General features: G+C 32.0%; 1 protein-coding gene across 5 annotated transcripts in view; it reads left to right on the forward strand.

Moving 5' to 3' along the window:
* The window catches only part of LOC127962977 (citron Rho-interacting kinase), a 76,961-nt gene that overhangs the window by 9,747 nt on the left and 47,811 nt on the right, over positions 1 to 19,403 (forward strand). For all 5 annotated transcript variants that reach the window (XM_052562605.1, XM_052562608.1, XM_052562606.1 and 2 more), the window contains exons 5-16: positions 2,422 to 2,592; positions 2,671 to 2,724; positions 2,939 to 2,992; positions 4,186 to 4,326; positions 5,941 to 6,066; positions 7,599 to 7,694; positions 7,962 to 8,078; positions 9,065 to 9,174; positions 10,200 to 10,374; positions 12,410 to 12,607; positions 13,813 to 13,866; positions 18,010 to 18,207. In XM_052562605.1, coding sequence (XP_052418565.1) covers positions 2,422 to 2,592; positions 2,671 to 2,724; positions 2,939 to 2,992; positions 4,186 to 4,326; positions 5,941 to 6,066; positions 7,599 to 7,694; positions 7,962 to 8,078; positions 9,065 to 9,174; positions 10,200 to 10,374; positions 12,410 to 12,607; positions 13,813 to 13,866; positions 18,010 to 18,207 — 1,494 coding nt within the window. The remainder of the gene's footprint in view (positions 1 to 2,421; positions 2,593 to 2,670; positions 2,725 to 2,938; positions 2,993 to 4,185; positions 4,327 to 5,940; positions 6,067 to 7,598; positions 7,695 to 7,961; positions 8,079 to 9,064; positions 9,175 to 10,199; positions 10,375 to 12,409; positions 12,608 to 13,812; positions 13,867 to 18,009; positions 18,208 to 19,403) is intronic.

Here is a 19,403-nt window from a genome sequence, read left to right on the forward strand (position 1 = left end):
TGTTGCATTTGGGATTCCTTTAGTGCTTAGATGCTGTAATTCCAGACACTTTCTGGCAAAATGTCATTGTCACGGTTGACGTTATTTGTGAAGGAGAGCAATTAGCTCACTATTGATAATTGAGCAATCACATTAGCATAGAGGAGTGACAGATGAAGATGTGTTGACTCACTTTGAGCTGCTTTTTCTTTTTTTCATTTGGAAGGCAATTTTACAAAATACTTTTCTGTCGTTTCTGGTGCAGAATTATAAATCTTATTATGGTTCTGTAAAGCAAAAAGCACAAACATGCTCTTCCATACTTGTCTTTCCTCAGCACTTTTCACAATATAGCATGGTCTCAAGTCTACTGGCTACTGCATAATATACGGGACAACAATAATACTGAAGTAGTTCACCCAGAAATGAAAATTTGCTGAAAATGTCCTTATTTTCAGGCTATCCGACATTAATTTGTTTCTTTATCTGTATAGATTTGGAGAAGTTAAGCATTGCATTACTTGTTCATCAATTGATCCTCTGCAGTGAATGGGTGCCGTCAGAATGAGAGTCCAAACAGCTGATAAAAACATCACAATAACCAACATCACTCCAGTCCAACAGTTAACATCTCGTGAAGTGAAAAGCTACATTTTTCTTTAAGATCTCTTCAACTTCAAACCATTGCTTTCAGCTAAAAAACGATCTGTGCATATTTCTCTCCTGATTCAGCAATTGTTTGACGTTAAATATGTCTTAATGATGGATTTGTTCCTTACAAACACAGCTTTTCATTTCACAAGGCACTAATTGTTGTACTGGAGCGGTGTGGATGTTTTTATCAGCTGTTTTGACTCTCATTCTGACGGCACCCATTCACTCTAAAGCATCCATTGGTGAGCAAGTGATGCAATGCTACATTTATCCAAATCCGAGGAAGAAACACTTTTCTACATCTTTGTTGATCTGAGTGCGAGAACGTTTTCAGAACCTTTTTTTATTTTCAGGGGAATGTTACTTCAATGCTTGGTCTCTATGGGTGCAAACTACCCAAATTCCACAGGAGCATGTCCAACATGCTTTACAACAACATTTAATGAACACAGACAGTTACTGATTCAATCTTCTATGCCTGTCATGCTGGATTTCCTTTTCCCCTTTAGCATAGCCTGGGCTATTGTTTAATCGCTAAACGCTGTGAGACTTCTCGTTAGGCGATTGTGGTGTGGATGCAATTTGTGACCTGTAGCTAATGGCTGATGAAACGACGAGGGCCGATTTGGACACAGACTGGCAAAGTCCCTCCATCCGCCCACTCGATGGCCTTTCACCCACTCAACACACTTATGTATCCACTTCTCCGCTCTAGTTTTCATGTGCTGGTCTCTCTCTATATTACTCAGACTGATTTCATCTTCTCTGCCTCATGTTCTCTCACAAAGGTCTTCTGATTCTCCTATTTTATTTGATTCTGCCATTTTGCACATGGCTGTTTGCTTAGTGCTGCATTTAAAATGGGATGCATGAGCTCGATCGGATTCCTTTAAGCTTTTAATGGTTTGCCGTGTCGAATGCAGGAATATTAAACTAAAATAACCTTATAAATGCATTTCAATTATCCAAATTGTCAAATCTTTGCTGTAAAACCTATTGCACATTATCTACGACATACTTTTTGTCATCTGAATCATAGTTTAATTTAGTTTTTTTTTTTTTTTTTTTTTTTTAACAAGGCCTTTTTAGTATAATAGAAAAAAATGTAAACTTTCAACTGTCTTTTTTAAGTGAACATAATAACTCTTATATTGTTAGTAATATTTCAAGATCTACTCTTACTGGACTGATGTAGGTTTACTTGATTTTTTAACAGATGTTTTTTTATTTTTTTATAGAAAAATAATGTTCAAATGCATCAAATGGTTTATTTGTTCATCTCTCAATCATCACTGCATTATGTTTTGATCATAAAACTGAGCATTTAGATATCATCTTACTAAGACACATTATTGGAGATATAGAGTGCATGACTGATATTTATATGAAATTTATGTTAGTCTTTTATACAATTTAAAAAAATCTCATTGAGTTACTTCACTTAAAGGCATCAGAGTAATATACTTTTTGGTCATAAAAATATCAGTATCTTCACCAAATTGCATATTTTTGATCAGATTGGGAATCTGAATATAACTGATATGTTTATTTTTTATCACATGACACTATACAAGCCGTGAAAGCCATGTGTATCAAATATGATGCTCAACAAAGCTTTTTTTCTTTAGTCGGACTTTAAGATTTTAATATAAATAAAAGCATCTACTACTTTCATATGAGCTAAATAATGAACCATGTTGACCGTGTTTCTGTTCTTTATAGACATGCACACAGAAGACATGTCCCTCAGTAACTAAAGTGAAATGTTAACCACTTCTGTCCCTGCAGGAGTACCACGCTCAGCTGGAGGAAATGCGTGTGTCTATTCGTCAGCTGGAGGAGAACCTGTCGGCCGCTCGCCGCCGCAGTGACCTGTACGAATCCGAGCTGAAAGAGTCTCGTCAGACCAGCGAGGAGCTCAAGAGGAAGGCTGTGGAATACCAGCAGAAGATTCAGAAGGTTTGTTCATGTTTAAAGCAGGAAACGTCCTGCTGATGCACGCTAGAGGAGATACCATTCAATGTTTTGATTCTGCAGGCCAAAGAACAAGGCAAAGCTGAGATGGAAGAACTTCTGACCAAATTGCAGAAGGTAATTTAATCACTATTGACCTCCATTCGCTGTCGAGAAAACCAGATTTGGTTGCTAGACTTCATAACTCGCTTAACCAAAAATACCTTCATGATAAATGAGCCGAAATGCCATGCTAATTGACCAGCGCTAACCATTCTGGAGCATGCATTCATGCTGTTTTTAAGTGCATTTTTGCATTTACTGTAAGCTTCTTTATTTGTAAATGTCTCAGACCAATGCAGAGCAACAAGTGAAGACTGAAGAACTCCAGGAGAAGCTTGCCAAGGTACCGTGCACATTTCTTTAAAAATCATCCCTTCCCGAAGAACTGAAACATGAGTAATTTTACTGATTTAACTACAATGATGCTGTTTTTGAGCTGATATTGATAATGACTTTGCAACATGAACACTGTTATTGAATTGAATAACAACACTTGACTATTTTTTAGAGCTGAATTACTGCTGAAATATAAGTTTGTGTCATAACTGATGCATTTTATAAAATTAACACTTTTATTTCCCTGTTTATTTGAGTAAAGCTGCTTTGAAACAATCTGTATTCTGTAAGAAACTACATAAATAAAGATAACTACATAAAGTTATCTTGTTAAAATTGCGGTATAAAACTGGTAGCTTTAGTTGCCAGAAATTCAGTCAAATACAAATAAAAACAATGTTTCTATATTACAAAATGAAATATTGATGTCTATATTTATATTTTACAACTTATATATTTCAGTATGTAATGTTATCATATATAAAGCAAATTGTAATCAATAAAATCTGCTTATGACATTAAAATGTAATAATACATCACACTTTATATATATTTGTTTATTTATAAAATGTGTTAAATTTTAAAAAATGTATTAAATTTATTTATTTATTTTAGTAAAAAAAAAAAAAAGTACTCAAAACAAAGATATTTAGATTATATTTAAAATTGCAAAAATGCTTTTATTACATAGTTTTTTGTCTTGTAGGCAGCCAAAATATATAAAAACTTAAGGATTTTATAGACAAATTTAGCCCAAATTAGGTGCATTTTTTATATTTATTTTTTTTGCATACTCCATTCGCACATTTTATTTTTTACTGAAAAAAAGACAATATTTTTTACTTGTCTAGAAAATCCTTCTTGATTTAAGATTTTTGTAGAAATTTTGGCTGAAAACGAGACAAAACAAAAATCTAAATAACATTTTTTTGCAGTGTTTTAGTTTTTTCTACTTTTCTAAGTCTTTTTTTTAATATAAAATCGTGCAATAGTCCTTTTACTGCTTGCACTGTAATTGATATGGTAATTAATAGTTTTTTACTTCCAAAAACCTTAAATCTGACTGTATTTTACTTCATAATTACACACAATGCACCAGTCTAAGGTAAGGTCATTTCCAAACCAACTGACAGCTTTATACTGTAGCAGTGTTAGTCTTTTCCTGTGGATTTTTGACAGCGCTGTTTCCGTCTCTCTCAGGCTGTGAAGGCGAGCACAGAAGCCACTGAACTCCTGCAGAACGTCCGGCAGGCTAAAGAGCGTCTGGAGCGAGATCTGGAGCGTCTGCAGACCAGAGAGGACTCGACCGACAGCCTGCGCAGACGCCTGCGAGAGACTGAGGTGATGCACTGCTTCTCCAGACACTTATCACTGAATGCCTGAAAGAATTCAAAATGACTCAGATTTCACTTTATTGTCATTACACAAAGAATAAGCAGGAAACCAGTTCTGTTGTTCAAACAGTAGATCACGAAGTGATTCGAAAAAATATAGACATTGAATGGAGGGTTACTCGCTTGGGATAAAAGCATCTGCCAAATGCATGAATGTAACTGCAAATCGAAATAAATTAAATCATAATTAATTAACCTATTACAATCCACTTTTGCTGACATTTAACCTCAAGCTCACAGCTGATTGGTTCATTGTTGATGACTATTCTGATGTGATTCTTTCATTTAAACAACTGCAGAAAATTATTTTCTTTGTTTTTTTGTCTTGTTTTCAAGTACATTTGTGACCCTGGACCACAAAACCAGTCTTAAGTGTTAATTGTTTCGAAAAGTTGTTCAAATGAAGTTCTTAGTAATGCATATTAGTAATAAAAAAATTAAGTTTTGATATATTTACGGTAGGAAATTTACAAAATATCTTCATGGAACATGATCTTTACTTAATATCATAATGTTTTTTGGGTTAAAAGAAAAATGTATAATTTTGACCCATACAATGTATTGTTGTCTATTGCTACAAATATACCCCAGAGACTCAAGACTGCTTTTGTGCTCCAGGGACACAAATATCAAAATATTCCTAAATCAGGTTTTAATTTTACATTTTTAATTTCAAATAAATTAATCTTGATTAAAGAATGATTAGATATTTCTACCGGGAAATAAATACTATAGATATTGGATAAAAAAATGGGATAAGAAATTGCTTAAATGCATAAGGAACATATGTTAGTGGGTAATAATAATATTCTTTGAATTGATTTGATTTTTCTTACCCCATTGGCAAATATTTTTTCTTGTTTTAAGCACAAACTCATTTAATTTTGTTTTGTTTCAGGAAACAAGTTTTAGTTTCTTTTTAATTAACAAATTGCCTCTAAAGTAAAATTATTTTGATTAAAAAATACTTCGACATATTGGAAAACAAGACAAAAACACAAATAACATTTTTTTTGCAGGTATTTTTTTTTTTTTTTTTTTTTTTTTTTAGGAATATTTAGATATTTGTACTGAAAAACAAGACAAAAATACTAAGAATATTTTTGCATGGTAATTTTTTTTCTGAAAAAGTTAAACAAGAACATTATGCAATGGGTAAAAATATCCTTGTTTTCCCTCTGAATTCATTTTATGTTTTTTACGCCATTAGCAGATATTTTTCTTGTTTTAAACATAAACTTTGATACATTTTTAAAGAAACAAGACTTGATATCTTAACTAATTTTGCATCTCAGGTATATATATCTTGATTTAATGTTTAGACACTTATGCTGCAAAACAAGACAAAAGTACTAAGTACAGTATACAAATATGACCATAAATTTTTGTGGGTTGTAGACCATCTCAGCTCATCGTTTACAGTTTAGACAAAACGCAATCTTACTTATAAAATCTGATTTATTAATAGAAATACTGTGCCGGGGCTATTTCTACCTGATCAGTGTAAGTTTGCATGAGAGCATCATCTAAATTAGTTTTTTCCTTTTTTGGGATGAAACAGGATGGGAAGAAAACCCTGGAGAACCAGGTGAAGAGGCTGGAGATGGTGGAACGGAGAGAAACTAAACTCAAAGAAGACATTCAGACCAAGTCGCAGCAGATCCAACAGATGGCCGACAAAATCATGGTATAAGCCTGATTCACACAAACTGTATCCTAAACACACACACAAGCAAACAGCTAAACACTGGAGTTATTCACTTGATGAAATGTGATTGCTGTGCTCCAGAAACGTCCACATGCACGCAGTAAAGCTATTTAAGATGTGTATCACTTCTTAGTCACATGCGGTACCTCATTAAACCCTCACGCTTGCATTAAATACATGCATTTTATTAGGTTTTCTCCAACCTGCTTAGCCTGGCAGTGTCAGGGCTTCTCTTCCTCAGCTCCCAGCATGCTCTCTGGCCCTGTCACGGCTCCAGAAGTGACAGATTGCAGTGGATCATCTCAGTCTTTGGCGCGATCATGAGTGTCACAATGATGATGTGTTTTTAGCTGGATGATTTATACCGTGCATTGCTGATTTTTATGAATTAGTCACGATTTACAAGTGTTTAAAAATTAAATGGCACATTTTGAGTTCATCTGGAGACCAGAGTTGTAATTGAAAATAAAACTAGTAAAACTGTTAATACATTCGATTTAAATCTAGACTCAAAACAACTGTTTATCTGTGCATTTACTAAATGAGCACCGTGCTAAGTCTGAATGATTGCACTGTATTTGATGCATTTGTTTTAATGCATTTAAATTTTTTCACATCAACAATTTTTTATTTTTTTCATTTGATACATTTTTATGTAAAGCACTTTGAATTACCATTGTGTCTTAAATCTGCTATATAAATAAACTTTAAAAGAGTTGTACAAAAGTACAAAAATTACTAAAACTGAAATATAAGTTGAAATACAATAAAAATTACAAAAGCGCATAACAAAGTACTAAAACAAAATAAAATACATTACGGATTACAAAAATTAGGAAAAACTAAATTATTGAAATACGCTATATGCTGTAAATAAACTAATAACTAAAAATGATAAACTAATAACTTACTGTTTTTCACAGTAAAAGTTATGGTTTGTACTTAAAAACATTTGACTGTACTTTACTGTTTAATCACATATAATGCAATAATAAAAAAAAAATATATATATATATATATGGTAGTTAACTAACTAACAGGTTAATTAAAACTATTAAAAACTGTTTTCATTAATTGATTTAAAGCTTAAATTAAATATAAATATTAAATGAAAAATAAACTAATTTAAATTAAAATGTAAATATTATATGAAAAAAGAAGAAAAACTAAAACGAAATAAAAAGAAATGAAAGTGAAATTAAATATTTACAATTTATTGCATATGAATGACAAAGGCACAGAATTATTTTATGAATTAACTTAAATGAAAATAAAACGGAAAACTGAAGATATAAAAACAAAAGCTAGTTTGAAATATTAATAAATACTATAAAAGTATATAAATAATGTAAAAATATAACTACTGGAGACCTTTTATGGAAATTTGTTATCAATAAAAAAAACCTACTGTTTTTCCTAAATTAAATGAGATTAAATAGAGACTTATACTTTAAAATTTTTCTTCTGGGAAAAATACCATAGCAAATTCTTCCTCTGTTGTCTGTGTGCAGGAACTCGAAGAGAACTTGCGTGAAACACAGGCAACAGCGCAGCGTATGGAAACACACCTGGAACAGAAGAAAAAGCTTTATGAAGACAAGATCAAGGTCAAACCACGCACACACAAACACACACACACACATGCTTCTGCTTGTGACAAATATGAGTGATGTTCAACAGAGCGGTTATGGTTGAGTTTACACAGTGACAGGACTGATATACTTTAGTGCTCCTTATTAATTTTATAGCTACTGAATAAAAGATCCTGGCTCTGTGTGTGTCTTTGGATTTAGATGAAACCTTTAAAGGCTTCGTTTTAAAGGTGCTTTCTGTTCGTTTGTCAGGTGTAATAACCCAGTGCTTGTGTTTTGTAGGTTTTAGAGACTCAAATGAAGGCTGATTTGGCTGAAAAGGAACTGCTGGAGTCCAAGCAGAACACGTTTGAGGAGGAATCTCGCGAGCGGGGAAAAGTGATCAGCGACCAGGCAGCGGTAACATCTTATTTAGCTTTTTCTGAGAGAGAGACTATAACTTTTCATTTGGGAAAAATTACATTGTGTGCCCCTATTAATTAACACTGCTCCTTGTGCTCCTTGTGCTCCTTGTGCCCTTGTGCAAGACAACACATTCAATTGTTTATTTTTTGCATCATGGCATATTTTTTTATTTCTCATTACTGTAAAAAAAAAAATCTGCTGTGAATTTTTTTTTATTTAAAAAAAATATATATGGTAATATGGCAAAGATAATAGGAATTACAAAAAACATGTTGTGATAATAACAACTACAATTTTAAAAACTATTGGACCTATTTAATTTAGGTTAAAAATAGGTTTAACCTATTTTGTTTAGTATAAAAAAAGATTAAGTTAAATGAGTTAACTAATTCTACTAATAATTATAAGTAAATAATACATTAAAAACTAGCGTGTATACTTGAAATATTTATATATTAAGTAAGCACTGGTTTAAAAAGATCAAGTGATTAATAAAGTTAAATGAAGGGCATGTGTGTGTGCGTGTGTGTGTGTGTGTGTGTGTGTGTGTGTGTGTGTGTGTGAGTGAGTATATATATGAATAATTTTATTATTTAGTTTATCTTAAGTACGATTTTTTTGTTATATTTTAGTTAAGTTTAGTTAATAACCCTACTGGATACTGTAGGAAGGCTAGTATTGTTACTTTTGTAAAAGATAAATTTTGTAAAAGACTAAACTGTACAGGGGTGAGTTTCCCAAAAGCATAGTTGCTAACTAAGTTGGTTGTTGGTTGCAATACAATTTTCCATTGCCAAACCAACTAAGTTGCTAACAGGTTAGCAACTATGCTTTTGGGAAACGTACCCCAGGTTGACTGTACTGATTCACCAGCTGCTGATCTCTTAAAGAAATTCAAGCTGTTCTCTTCATTATTGAACTAAGGTTCTGCTTTGAATTATAAAGTCTGATTTACTCATCAGTGCCTGTGTTTCATGTAGACCATCAATGCCATGGAGTCAAAGATGAGCAACCTGGAGCAGAGGATCGCTGAGCTGTCCGAGGCCAACAAACTGGCAGCAAACAGCAGCATTTTCACGCAGCAAAACATGTGAGTTTACATCCATGAACACACAGACTCCAGCTGATTCAGTGATGGACGGAAATCACTTACAGATGCTAATAAACAGCCTACAGCGAGACTGACACATTACTACTTGACTCGAGAGCTGTGCGTTTGGATTATTTTAAGCAGCACTTTTAATTATTAATCACATTTTAGTCTTTTATCATATTGCGGCTGCCTGTTGTTGTTATGTAAAAGCAATTAGGCATTCTGCTTCGTGCTGTGCTACATAATGTCATAAAACACACAGTTTGTATTGGATATGGTATCCTTCGCAAATATTTAGTTTTTTGCATTAGTCACTTAAAATAATGTCGAAGTGCTAAAATTAATAGAACTGAAATAAAAAATATTTAAAACTTAATATATATATATATATGACACACACAGAAGCACACACAAAAAAATTACTGGAACTAAAATGAAAACTGAAAATAAAAAAGTAGATTGACCCTAAACAAAAATAAGAAGAAAAAAAAACAATAATCATTTGTAATATTGTGAAGAAACTTCTGGGAATGTCCTTGTATTGCTTTGTTTCTATAAATTGTATCATTATTTATAGTGTACAAAATAAAGTAAAACATAAAATAAATAATATAGAGATACATTTAATATTTTCTACAATAATATTTAATTATAATAAAATGCAAAATCTTCACATTTGTCTTTTACATTGACTTTACTGTAGTCTTGTGGCTTATTGCTTTTGCTTCCATGCAATATTAGTATCAATACTGTATTTTCACAGACAATTGCATGCCGTTCATTTGGACATTTGGATATGAAATGTATTTGAATGTAAAGGTTATACATTTTTTAGGGTTAAGCACAAAGTTAATGAAGGGTGACCTGGTATATTTGCATGATATACAGAGTTTGTGTTTTCAATGCCGCTGTGATGCACGCTATCTTAACCAGCGTGTTCATTTAGCTCTGCAAGGTTTTAGAAACAGGACTGATTTTGATTCTTTCAAAAAACTCTTCAAATCTTGTTTGCAATCTTTTAGGAAAGCCCAGGAGGAGATGATCTCTGAACTCAGACAGCAGAAGTTTTATCTGGAATCTCAGGCAGGGAAACTGGAGGCCCAGAATGCAAAGCTGGAGGAACATCTGGAGAAACTGACACAACAAGAGCAGACTAACAAGAGCAGAGTGCTGGAACTGGAGGCCAGACTGAGAGAAGTGAGTGATGACCGAGAAAAATCTGAAGAAATGTGGAAGAAGTGGAAAGCAGGATACATTTTTTTCAAGTTTCTTTAGTGAATAAAAAGATCAAAGGAAGAGCATTTATTTGGAATGTTCTGTAACATGTCTTTAAAGTCACTTTTGATCAATTTAATGCGTCCTTGCTGAATATAAGATTTAATTTCTTCTTTATTCAAACTGACCCCAAACTTTTGAACGTGTCTTGTTTTAACTCATTTTAATAACGTCTTTTCAAGTTCATTTAAATTGCCCAGCAGGGCGACAAATACTCCATGTGGTCTCTTAATTAATACGAGCCTGTGATTAATGTGATTATTATGAGCTCTAATCTGCTAAATATGACTGTAAGGCATGAATATATTATATGTTACGAACATTAACATCATGAATATTTGTAGAGCTGCTTTGAAACTGTTTGTGTTTTGTAAGATGATGAATACAAAATGTCTTAATGTTTCAGCCCAAAAAATCAACAGAAAGAAAGAAATTAAATTTTACATACACATTGAAGTCTAAAACTTTATATAGCCTATGTACAGTACAGACCAAAGTTTGGAAACATTACTATTTTTAATGTTTTTGAAAGAAGTTTCTTCTGCTCATCAATCCTGCATTTATTTGATCAAAAATACAGAAAAAATGTAATATTGTGATATATTATTACAATTTAAAATAATTGTTTTTAATTTATTATACTTTAAATTATCATTTATTTCTGTGATGCACATGATCCTTTAGAAATTATTCTAATATGATGATTAATTATCAAAGTTTGAAACAGTTCTGCTGCTTCATATTTTTTCTGAACTTGTGATACTTTTTTAGGATACTTTGATGAATAAAAAGTAAAAAAAAGAAAAAAAAAAGATGCTATGTTTTTAAAATAGAAATATTTTGTAATAACAATATACACTACTGGTCAGTCATTTGGGATCAGTAATTTTTTTTTCTTCTTTTTAAATAAAATCAATACTTTTATTCAGCAAGGATGTGTTAAATGGATAAAAAGTGATAGTAAAGAAAATATATTATCAGAATTTTTTTTACATTTTGAATAAATGCAGTTCTTTTTAACCTTTTATTGAACAAATATATTCGACAGTAGAACTGTTTCCAACACTCATAATAAATCAGAATATTAGAATGATTTCTAAATGATCATGTGATCGACTGATGTTACATGTGACACTGAAGGCTGGAGGAATGATGCTGAAAATTCAGCTTTGCATCACAGGAATAAATTATTTTTTTAAAGTATATTCAAATAGAAAACTATTATTTTAAGTAGTAATATTATTTCACAATATTACAGTTTTTTCTGTATTTTTGATCAAATAAATGCAGGCTTGATGAGCAGAAGAATCTTCTTTCAAAAACATTAAAAATAGTAATGTTTCCAAACTTTTGGTCTGTACTGTATATATATATATATATATATATATATGTATGTGTGTGTGTGTGTGTGTTTCCCTTTGTATATACTTTTATATTAGGAGTGGAACAGTTCTCGATATAAAAAAGTAACTATACGGTTCTCCGCATTAAATTTTAAATCTGACAACGCGTCTCGAATATGGTTTGTTACAAATAACAACATGTAAAACAAACAGGGTTTGGCAAATGTGTGTTTCTGTTAATAATAGCTGTGTGTTTGTAAGAAACAAATCCATCATTAATTCATTTTGAATTAAAACCGTCACTTCTGGCCAAAATACCATAATCCATCCATAATAACACTGAAGGAGTCTGTCTCGTCTTGTCTAAATCACCAAATATTTGTTTAGAATAAGTCTGTTTTGGCTCGTAAACAGTGCTTCAGATCTGTTTCAGACCAGACAACTTTTTCAGTGGAGGAAACAATATTATGGATAGAGTGCTTGTATTTTAGCAGGAAGCAATGGTTTTAAGTTATTAACGATGGATTGGTTTCTTACAAACACACAGCTTTTGGCTTCATGAGACGTTATTGATGCACCCGGTAACTCGGGTCCTGCTGTGTGCTCCTCCACAGATGGGTCTGGAGCACGAGGAGCAGAAGCTGGAGATCAAGAGGCAGGTGTCGGAGCTCACGCTGTCCCTGCAGGAGAGAGAAGCTCAGATCAGCAGTCTGCAGGCGTCCCGGCGCGCTCTGGAGAACCAGCTACAACAGGCCAAGACCGAGCTGGAGGAGACCACCGCCGAGGCCGAGGAGGAGATCACCGTCCTCCGGGTGAGACCATGATCCAATCCATCTCTTTCCCTGATCACAGTTCAGAGGAGACCCATTCTCACTGTTAACCACTGGCATATTAGCATGCATATTACTGACATTCTGCCATTGTATTGCAATAATATTTTAAATAATAATTCAACTGTACCTATATAATCCAGTGTGTGCAATAGCTAGAATAACATGCAAACAAAAAACTGCATCCAAATATCAGAGTTTTCTCCAAATAAGAAAAAATACATGTGCAGAGTTTCTTTTTTTAGAATTTGAGAGCAAACAAATAACCCTGATTAGGAATAGGACATCATACATTTCAGAAAATATTATTTGCATCTTAATTTTGCAGTGAAAACGTATTAAACAGTAACATATAGGTCCATAACAGGGTGGACAAATCTAATTGAATATTGGCCCATAATTATAAAAAAAAATAAAAAAAAATAAATTAATTAAATTAAAACCAAAATCTGTGAGTATTCTGAGGGTTGAAAGGCACTTTATGGTGATATTGACCCATTTGATATATTTGAACCTGATTTTTTAATGATAATGTATGGATAATAAAATAAAACTAAGTTGCTTCAAACCAATAAGTGTTATGTTTACTTGATAAAAATGAATAATAGTTTCACAGCACGAGCAGAAGGTGGACATTTGTTCAATAATATTAAAAGACTTTAACTTGATGAAAAAAGTAGATTGAGTTCAACGTTTTTCAGCAAGGTTTTGATCATTTAGAGACCTTTCTATCAACTATAATGCAGTAGGTTTATTTTTAAGTAACTTAAGCAAAAGGCAGCTCAGCTGTAGCGTAACTAAGAAGTTTGTATCTTGGCAAGCTAAAGTTTAAAAGTAGTCAGCAGTCGATATAATCCCAATCATTTCTTCTCCTTTATATCGTTCAGTCGTAATGAATTATCATGTGGCCAATCTCTCAGTGGACCATTGTGTTCCTCTTCTTCCCAGTGCTGTAAACATCTTCCCACGCTCTTCTGCGGTGCTCTGTTTCAATGCATATGACACGGTTTCATCCTCGCACCCCGCAGCTCTCATGCATGACATCAGGCCCGTCATCACACTCGAGTTCATTTCACAGCGCCGCTGCTATCTGCTCAAATGCACTTTACTGCAGCACTCTGGCAGAGTGAGCACTTCTTGCAAACAGGGCAATTTTCACTCTCATTTGGTTTCTCTCTTTTTTTAAGGCCCATCGGGATGAGATCCAACGCAAGTTTGATGCCCTGAGAGACAGCTGTGCGGTATGCAAATGAGCTTTTCTGTGTTTTTGACTCATCACTTGTGACCCACACCACACATAGAAAGTGTGGACGGTGCAGTTTCCATAAGCAGCATCTGAGTCAGAACTAAATCCATAAATAAAACCTTCTTTTTTTATATATAAATATATCACCATTTTAGTTTAAAATTTATATGAATGTAGACTTATAAAGATTTTTTAAATATTATTGAAAACTCAAGAATGCAGTAAAAAGAGTAAAATGCTAAATGTTTTTACAATTTAAAATAAGTGTGTTTTATTTAAAAATATATTCAAATGTAATTAATTCCTTATGGTTCAAAACTGAATTTTCAGTATCATTACTCCAGTCTTCAATGTCACATGATCATTTATAAATCAGTCTGAAAAACATTTATTATTAACAGAACAGCGTTTATGTGAAATATAATTTTTTTGAATAATTAATAAAAATGCTTGCTGATACTTTTGATTCAATTTAATGCATCCTTGCTGAATAAAAATATTAATGTTTTTTTTTTTTTAAGTTTAAAGGGTAAAGTGTGTCTTTGGATCAGTGGCTGTATCATTTAAATCAAGCTTTTTTCGAATGATTAAAATAACCTACTTATTAACTACTTAATTTAAAAGTAGCCCATCAAAATGGCATGTACTCTGACATTTATAAAAGAATTAGAAAAGTATTATTTAAAATAACTTCAGATGAAGAATAGCATGTCACACTGCTGTTACAGTTTAATAAATCATGGCATGCAACCCATTTACCAATATATTGAAAAATATGTATTAATTTTTTTTGCATTCATCGCTTTTAATCCGAAGCAATTTAAATATCCCATGTAAAAAAATAACAACCGAAAATTACCAAATTTCTGACAGATCATGTGACACTAAAGACTGAGTAATGATGCTGAAAATTCAGCTTGGATCACAGAAAACGGTTATTTCAGGTTGTTGTAATACAATCACACACAGATTTTGGTTAGATTTTGGTTTATTTTCAAATGCATCTGTTTTCAAGCATCCTGAATCCAGCAGTCATTGATTTGGGGAACGGTTGCATTTTGAAGTGCTTTGGTTTGCGTTGCCCCTGGAGTGTGTTTCATTATTGTCAAGCACGGAGCATCTCTGCCCTACTTTCACTGTCCACCCACACTCAAGCTGTTTGAGCATCTCCACCGATGCTGTATTCTCACCCGGCCCCATCTTCTCCACCGCGCTGAGGAGTTATATTACACTTTTCCTTCATCATACTCCTTTGCAATCATAACTGGAGCTCAGATGAACGTATAAACATGGAAATGTGAATTTCATTGTCTTACTGAAATGAAAACATATGGACTTGTTGTTGTGTACGTGGTAAATCAAGCATAGTTATTGCTATTGCTCACACTTGGGGTTAAGGGCTTGTGTGAGTGCTAGTGATAGTTATTCCCAGCTTTAATTAAAGTGTCTGAAGCCTCGCTGTCAGTCTCGGTGAGTTCTGCTGATGGTGAGACTACAGACTGATAGTTTGCTCTTCGTTCTGTCTTTCGTAATCTCTTATAATCCCAGCGCGTGGTGACGGCTTCTTTTCACCAAACACGCTTTGATCTTCTCAGTTTTTTGAGCTGTATTACAGTATGTACATTAAGGATTTAAAATAACACATTGCATTCCTTTTTGCTATTTTATTTGACTAATTAAATGCATATTCAATGCTTGCGCAACACTAAAAACAATGCTGTGGTTGCTAAGATGTTTTTATTTCTTTTTTGTTTCTCTTGATCGTAGATGGCATAAATCTTATTCAGTGAATAAATATGCTCTTAATATTTTTGTCATTTCATCTGAATATCAGAATTTGTGAGATTTAGTCATTTGAAACAGTTTTGAGGTTATTTTTCTTAAAAATAAGAGATACATATATAGAAAATACATCAAATAATCTAATTAATTTGAATATCAAAGGTTTGTGTGTGTGTGTGTGTGTTTACTAATGTGGGCATATTAATGTTTTATGGATTTATGGAGTGCAAACTACTGTTTTGATTTTTTTATGAAAAGATAAAATCTTATTTATTTATTTATTTATTTTTTAATACTTACTGTTATTTATTGGGTTTTTCATTTTAGACATCCATATATGATAACTGAATTAAATCATTTAAATTGAAATTACAGTGTTGCTGTTATCAAATATTTTTACTTAAATATGAGAAATTAAACTTATGTAAAATAATACTAATATATATATATATATATATATATATATATATATATATATATATAAGTCATGTAATACTTTTTTTTAGTGGAATTCTGATTTATCTTACATTGGTCATTCAATTATTCAAATAAATGTAAAAATAAATGAATAAATAAATAAACATTTTTTTGGTATTTTATTTTAAAGACACTTATAATTTTGTATTATAATAATATAAGATACCATAAGAATAATATTAAAAGTAATGCATAAATTGAAAGTTAGTGTAAGGTGGCTTCTTTGAATAATTATAATTATAAAAATGTCTAAAGATTTAAATGGAATGACTGATAGCTGATTTAGTATTTGACATTAATGAACAGGTAAAAAATATGAATATATAATTTTATACTCATATATTATGACATATATTATAACAATTATTTATAAATCCTGCCAAAGTTAAATAGGTAAGTTAATACTTTTTAAATTAATAATTTGTCAAAAAATAGAATAGGTGATTTAGTAGTTTACATTAATCACACTTACATTTATAATTTAATATAAAAGTATTTAAAGGCATATATACGCTCTATAAAAGTTAGTGAAGAATTTTGTGCAACAAGAATTAAATGAGCAAATATTTCTATTTATTTTCGTTTACACATGCATCGTCATCTTCCTGTACACGCTTAACTTACATCTAAATACTTTGCTATTTAAAAGTGCACAATGGCATCTTTTCTCATCCTTCCCTATACTACCTTTCTAAGCTATCAGCTAAATAAAAAATGCCTAGCAACATGGCATTGTGCAGATCAGAAGGTTGGCAAACAGATGCATTTTTGAATTTAATCGGTGAAAGATGCTAAACAGCTAAACTCTGAGCAAATAAACTAAAGTGTTTCTGGTGAGTGTGTGACAGTAATGACAGTAATAATGAGCGCAGAAACCTCCTCCACACTCTTGACCAACACTGCAGTTTCATACAAACAGATGGAGGCTTTGGAAATGTGTGAAGTTTTAGTCAAAGAAGCTTTTCTGATTAAGTTTAGAGTACACTATACCAGTAAAAAGTTTTGGAACAGTAAGAAGTCTCTTCTGCTCACCAAGCCTGCATTTATTTGATCCAAAATACAGAAAAATCTGTCTAATTCTGAAATATTTTTACTATTTGAAATAACTGATTTCTATTCAAATATATGTTTAAATGTAATTTATTCCTTTGATTTCAAAGCAACATTTTTAGCCTCATTACTCCAGTCACATAATCCTTCAGAAATCATTCTAATATTCAGATTAGCTCACAAATAATAATAAATATATAAAAAATTAAAAATAAAATAAATATATATATACCTGTATATTATTTTATGTTGAAAACAGCTGAGCAGAATTTTTTGAGGTTTCTTTGAAAAATACAAAATTCAGAAGAACTGCATTTATCTGAGATAGGAATATCTCAAAACAATAATGTCTTTATCATCACTTTTGATCAATTTAAAGCATCTTTGCCAAATAAAAGAATTAATTTCTATAAACCCTCCCCCCCAAAAAAATAAAATAAATAGTGTATATTGTTACAAAAGCTTTTTATTTCAGACAAATGCTGATCTTTTGATCCTCCTATTCATCAAAGAATCCTGAAAATTCTTTACTAAACTGTTTTAAATATTGATCATAATAATAATATTGTTTTGTTGAGCATCAAATCAGTATATTAGAATGATTTCTGAAGATCATATGACATGACTGGAGTAATGATGCTGAAAATACAGCTGCACATCACAGAAATAAATTACATTTTACAATACATTAACTGAAAACACGTATATTTATATATATTTGCATGCTTTTGTTTCTATTGGCCCTGAGCATAATATGACACGGAAAATGCACGTATGCATTTAAAAATGTTACATATGTGTTCCCTAATCTCTGTTGCACCTGTCTCAGGTGATCACGGATCTGGAGGAGCAGCTGACGCAGCTGACGCAGGAAAACGCCGATCTGAACCGACAGAACTTCTATCTGTCCAAACAGCTGGACGAGGCCACAGACGAGAACGAGGAGAGACTGCAGCTCAAGCAGGACGTGGAGCGCATGCGCCGGGAGGTGGCTGACCGAGAGATGCACCTCAACAACCAGAAACAGGTAGAGTCCACACACACACACACACACTCCCGTCAGCAGGTGTGTGAGTCACAGACGCACGTGCACGCAGCGGGAGAGAAGTGTGAAGAGCAGGTGAAGAGCAATACTTTAACAGATGCTGTTCTCTCTGAGAGCATGTCTAGCTGTCATTAGCATCTCGAAAATGAGTGTAAAATCAGAACTGAACACATTAGGAGACTAAAGGGTCATACTGTGAATTTAAGAGCTCGAAACATTCTTTCCAAAATGATCAATTATTGAAATTAAACCACAAAAGTGAAGCATTCTGAATTTGTTTTATTCGTTTATTTTAGTGTTTCTGGGGTTTAGTTGTAATAATGACCTGTAAATAATAATTTAGAAATAATAATGACATGTAAACTTTGTTCAGCAGTTATGAGGTCAGTAAGATAAAAAAACAAACAAAAAAATTAAATAAAGAAAAGAGCAAATATATTCAGCAAAGATGCATTAAATTGATCAAAAGTGACATTTATAATGTTACAAAATCTGAAAATATATTTTAAATGTATTTATGTTTTTAAATAAAATGTAGTTTATAAAAAGTTATACTCGTATATTTTTTTTATATAAAAACTAATCTATGAACATTTTATCTGCTAAACATTGTTCTTTGTGAATCTCTATAGAACAACAAAAATATAATAGAAAAAAAAATCATAGTTATTATGAAAACTGGAAAAATCCTGGATAGTTAAATGATTGCTGTTATAATAATAATAATAATAATAAGTCAACATTATGGCCTGGTTTCACAGACAAAGCCAGGATTGAGCCATAGTTCAATCAGGACATTTAGGTGATTTTTAATATCTATTTAGTTAAACTGAGTTGACCGTAAATACATTTACAGTATAATGATGAAAAACATTTCTATTTCAAGTCAAATCTATTAAATGGTTTAAAATGTGAATAAAAAATATTTAAAATTATAAAAAGTTATGCTTATCTACTTTATCTTTTTTTATAAACGTTTCTATTTCATAAACATTGTTCCTTGTTATTGTATTTAAAAAAAAAATACAAAATGATGATTGTCCATTCATTATGAAAACAGGAAAAATCATGCAATATTAAATGATTGCTGTTGTAAGTTACATTTCTCAGTTACTTTACATAGTTATAACATTATCATAGAAAATTAACATTTTAAAATGGTCACTTATTGGGCCAGA

Source organism: Carassius gibelio, chromosome B8, assembly GCF_023724105.1.
Source record: "Carassius gibelio isolate Cgi1373 ecotype wild population from Czech Republic chromosome B8, carGib1.2-hapl.c, whole genome shotgun sequence".
NCBI classification, from domain to species: domain Eukaryota; kingdom Metazoa; phylum Chordata; class Actinopteri; order Cypriniformes; family Cyprinidae; genus Carassius; species Carassius gibelio.